The sequence below is a fragment of the Borostomias antarcticus genome (assembly GCF_949987555.1).
Source record: "Borostomias antarcticus genome assembly, chromosome: 11".
NCBI classification, from domain to species: Eukaryota; Metazoa; Chordata; class Actinopteri; order Stomiiformes; family Stomiidae; genus Borostomias; species Borostomias antarcticus.
In genome coordinates, this window is record NC_140244.1 from 20,829,086 (window position 1) to 20,833,441 (window position 4,356).

Below are 4,356 nucleotides of genomic sequence, written 5' to 3' on the forward strand. Positions count from 1 at the left end.
GCATCGATTATCATTTCTTTATTTTTTTATAAAAGTTCATTTCTTAGGCTTACATAACAGTAACAGTAGAAGTACCTTCCATTGGAAATGGCCTAATCTCAGAGGCCCAACAAGTTCCTTTTATTTTTAAGGAGGCTTGGTTCTGCCCAGGCCATCAGCATCGTCCTGCCGGTGGTTTCCTAGAAGAATGCCTGAGGAACCGCAGGAAGCGCACACCTGGCAGATGCAGGAAGCGCACACTTGGCAGGCACAGCCCCTACTCTCGTCCTGCAGCCATTGCAGTAGAGGCCAGGCCAAGCAGGAATCTTGTTCTACCTAGTAAGTACTTATTCAGTATGCTACCTAGTAAGTACTTATTCAGTATGCTCTTGTAATCACATCAGAACATCACCGTCTCCATTTCATTCTGGAAACTAAACGCAGGCACAGGTGTTTTGAGGAGGTGTGGTATATTAAAATGTATACCATGGCTTGGGTGAATACTTAATTCTGATTGGCTGGAGGGGTGTGCATTATTTCTCGACAAATGCACGGCTAGAGCCTCATCACAATTTTCATGAATGTGCTTGTTTCACATCTCAGTATTACAATGAAACAGACTTTTAATCTTGGCTCTACGATTGTAAATATGTCACTTTCATACGTTTTAAAGGACAAGTTCAGAATGAAGCATTATAAGCCATGTTATAAGCTTATTTACAATCATATAAAACTGCCGATATCAAAGTTTCGTCAAATTCGGTACACTCATATAATTATATAAGAGCAGTCTGAGCCTGTCTGGTCCACTTCAGCCGAGTGTGCTTCTATCAAACACCATGTTTTGCACTTGACTAAAGCACATTCTCCTGCCATTACGCACACAGTATTAGTCTTTTGGCGATTATTTTTTTTCCAAAACAGAGATAGATATATATATATATAGATAGATAGATATATATATATAGATATGCGAAGAGGCAATTGCTGAATTTTAATACTGTACCTTGTTTCTTCACTTATAATGACACATCCCATCCTCACAACTTGCAATGAACATACTTGTAGCTACAACTGACAGTGATATACCTGATATACCACAACCTGAAAAAAAGTTTTGGATTTGGGGACAATGAGGTGCCTGGCTATCATAGATAGTTTGTTGGCAACTAGATTTCACAACTGGATGATTGATATGTTGCACGGCAAATATGCAGTAGTCTACACTTCGCTCATGGCTAGCTAGCAATATCAGGTACAGTAGGCTATGGGATTAACTAGTTTGGGATGCCAGGCTTATAGTTTGGGTTGCTAGGGGTGGGAGACATTGCTGAAAGAAAAGGTAATGGACAATTTCCATTTCACTCTTTCCATGTCATCTCTGTTCCTCCAGGGAATATGTTATACCATTTGTAATTCCATAGCAATGTGATTTAGCACAGAGGGACTATAATGAAACTCTAACATAATTCTTTATATTTTAATGTAGAAAAATGTAAATGGCACATCATTTTTGTCTTTGGCAAGTGGCCATGGTATAAGCGGGATAATACACTCTGAGGTGTGTTGTTATCGAAACAGCACACTCGGCTTGGCCTCGTGGGGTAATTAATTAGCCTCCGTGTCGTGCATTATTTTTCGATAACAGCACACCTCATGTTTTATCCCTTAATATATGCTGGCATATTAAATGAGGGCAAAGATGTAGAGCTGCATCTAAGGCATTTAAAAAAGTTTATTGAAATTGTCTTGTGGAAAAATGAAATATATTTATTATTGAACTTTATGGATTATTTTTAATGATTTAAAATACAAGTTTGGGGGGGGTCTTAAATTGATTGTTACATGGCAAACTTCTATCAATTCTGTTCTTTTGCTCGACAGAATCCAACATTTCTGATGAACGGTCCACGGAGATGAAGGGGTGGCTGAAGTACAACATCTGGCCACAGGAACAGGTCAGCGAATATATGGCAGACACCGCCATCCACCGGACCCAGTGGATTCGTAGTGGCAGTTCTAAAAGTCTGCAAGAGATCCTGGCAGAATATCCACGTTTTCTGGATACACCGGGCATGGTAGGTTTTATCTTTCCCACTGTAGAATAATTTTGGAGCTTTTTCTCATTGCCAACCGGTTGGAGTGGAGGGTGACGAAGCATTGTACAACACTGAACATGTGGAGTAGCAACCTTTTCAACAAGGTACCTATTTTACTACATTTTGTACAGACTACAGGAAAAGGCAGTGGCTGGCCAAAATTCCACTACATCTCAAGAAGCTAAACAAAATTGTTTTAAAAAGTTTATTTAATCCCCTCAAATTTCTATTTTGTCCCTGTGCCCCAGATTGAACAAGACTTCAAAATCCTTTACCCAGCAAGTTCTGAGAAGCTGACTGCAAGCTGGGTGCAGATGTTCAGCACCAGGGTCCTGCAGGTTGGGAAGAAAGAGAGAAATGCCCAGAGCTTCCTATCTGAACTCGAAGGTGCTACTGCAGGTACAGACAGTATTTCATAAAATAAATGGCTTATATGTTTAAGTGTCAGTTTTCCTGATTTTTTTAGGCCATTTCACAGGCATCCCACTGCCTTTAAACCAGTGTTTCTAAAATGGTGGTCCCTGCAATCCAACGGTATACATTTTCATTGTAACCTGTACAAAAATACCTGATTCTGAACTCATTGAAGGCTTGATGATTAGTTGACAAGATCAATCAGGACTTCTTGTCTAGTTGAGAAATTTTGCTTTAAAACAATCTGATTTGTGAGGAGATTCTTTGTTGTTGTAATTTGTAAACAAAACACATGAAAGTAAATGACTGAAATACACTTATCCCTCTGTAATCTCCACTATAATCTTGTGTCTTGTGTATTTCAGATATGAAAGGCGACATGGCGCTTCAAATGCTGCCCCTGCTGCTGCCATCATCTGTGTTCAGGGTGGCAAATAAGACTGTACGCCCAAGTGTCGATGAGGCCCGAAAGGCATTCATTGACATGCAACCTGTAAGTATACTCTAGACACACAGTTGAAGTTGCAACAAATACAGATGATACAGTGTAATATAATATGCTATTAGAACATTTTATCCGAAATAAAATGACACTTGTCAGGTAAAAATGATCATCAAAACCATAGTGCAAATGTGCTTACGCCTTCTGCGTACTTTTGAAAATCTACTGGGTGTGTGCTTGAAACCAGGGTTACATGTGTCTGCATCCATTGTCATTAAAATAATATTTATGATTTATGTTGTGTATTTTATTTTTTATTCATTTTCTACTTGACAGGCTGGAATCAACATGCCAGAATATCTCCGTCAATCTCGAGCCCGGTCTGAGCCCTTCGTTGTGATGATTGGAGCTCAGGCGTTTACCGTCATACAAGGAGAGGCTCTGCAGAGCACGACGTTACTTGGGGCAGTTGATGTCTGTTTTAAATCGTTTTACGTTTTTAACATCAACTATCCCAAGCAATGTTCCTCTGTATGGGAGTTCTTGCAGTCAGCTGTTTATAACATTCCAGGCCCAGAGTCCCCATCAGTACGCTTTCTGCGTAGTTTGTGTTCTCAATCGCTTGTTGTAGTGCCCCCCGTTGACCAGTCTGTGTAATATTATTGGTATTATATAATTACTAATATAGGTATCTGTACTATTATTTTGTTTCATTACTGTGGTGCACTCAGGGCATGAGCTATAAAGTGAGTTATCTTTCTTTCAGTGTGACTCAATTTTATTGTGTCAGCTGCTCTGACTGGATTATTCCACTGACTCAAACACTTTCCTCACACTCTTTGGTCTGAATTATTGGAGGCTGTTGTTTGTGCTGTTTTAAGTCCTTATGTTTAGCCAATGCTAGCCACCCCATGTCTATAATTATTTCCTGGTATCTGTTGTACAACATACTATAATCACACAGTCGATTTCTTGTACCTGAAACATTTTTAACCAATAACTTTCCCGCTTGCAGTCCCCAAACCTCCAATCAGAGTCCAAACCCTATGAGGAAGACTATTCTTCTCCCTGCTGTTGGATAGTCTCCACTAAACATTGTTAAACTCCCTCAAGGTGATTTTGTTGGTTGCAGCTGATAATGAGAGCTTTTGCCAAAACATGAGATATATGGCTGAACTGTTCATTTTCAATCGATTGTTTTTGTATTTAATTTGTATTAATAATGTATTGAGTTCCATATATATGAATTGTCTGAAATTTATGTATGAAATATAATAAATATTTTTTAGTTGTTCAACCTTTAATGACCTATTGTTTGTATGTTCTAGCATGCTTTACATTAAAGGATAAGTACACTGAATTTCATGTTTAGCCCTATTCCTGGCTTCCCAGGCATGTATCTGACTAGTACAGGTTAAAATA

The 4,356-nt window shown here is 39.0% G+C and overlaps 1 protein-coding gene across 1 annotated transcript; it reads left to right on the plus strand.

Annotated features, from left to right (window-relative positions):
* Nucleotides 1–1,895: 1,895 nt before the first annotated feature.
* LOC311315475 (uncharacterized protein) lies at nucleotides 1,896–3,733 on the plus strand (the record flags this gene model as incomplete). Its single annotated transcript, XM_084446145.1, has 5 exons — nucleotides 1,896–2,057; nucleotides 2,327–2,477; nucleotides 2,858–2,985; nucleotides 3,271–3,408; nucleotides 3,725–3,733. 5 exons carry the CDS (start codon nucleotides 1,896–1,898, stop codon nucleotides 3,731–3,733), a joined length of 588 nt encoding a protein of 195 aa, XP_084302271.1.
* Nucleotides 3,734–4,356: the final 623 nt, after the last annotated feature.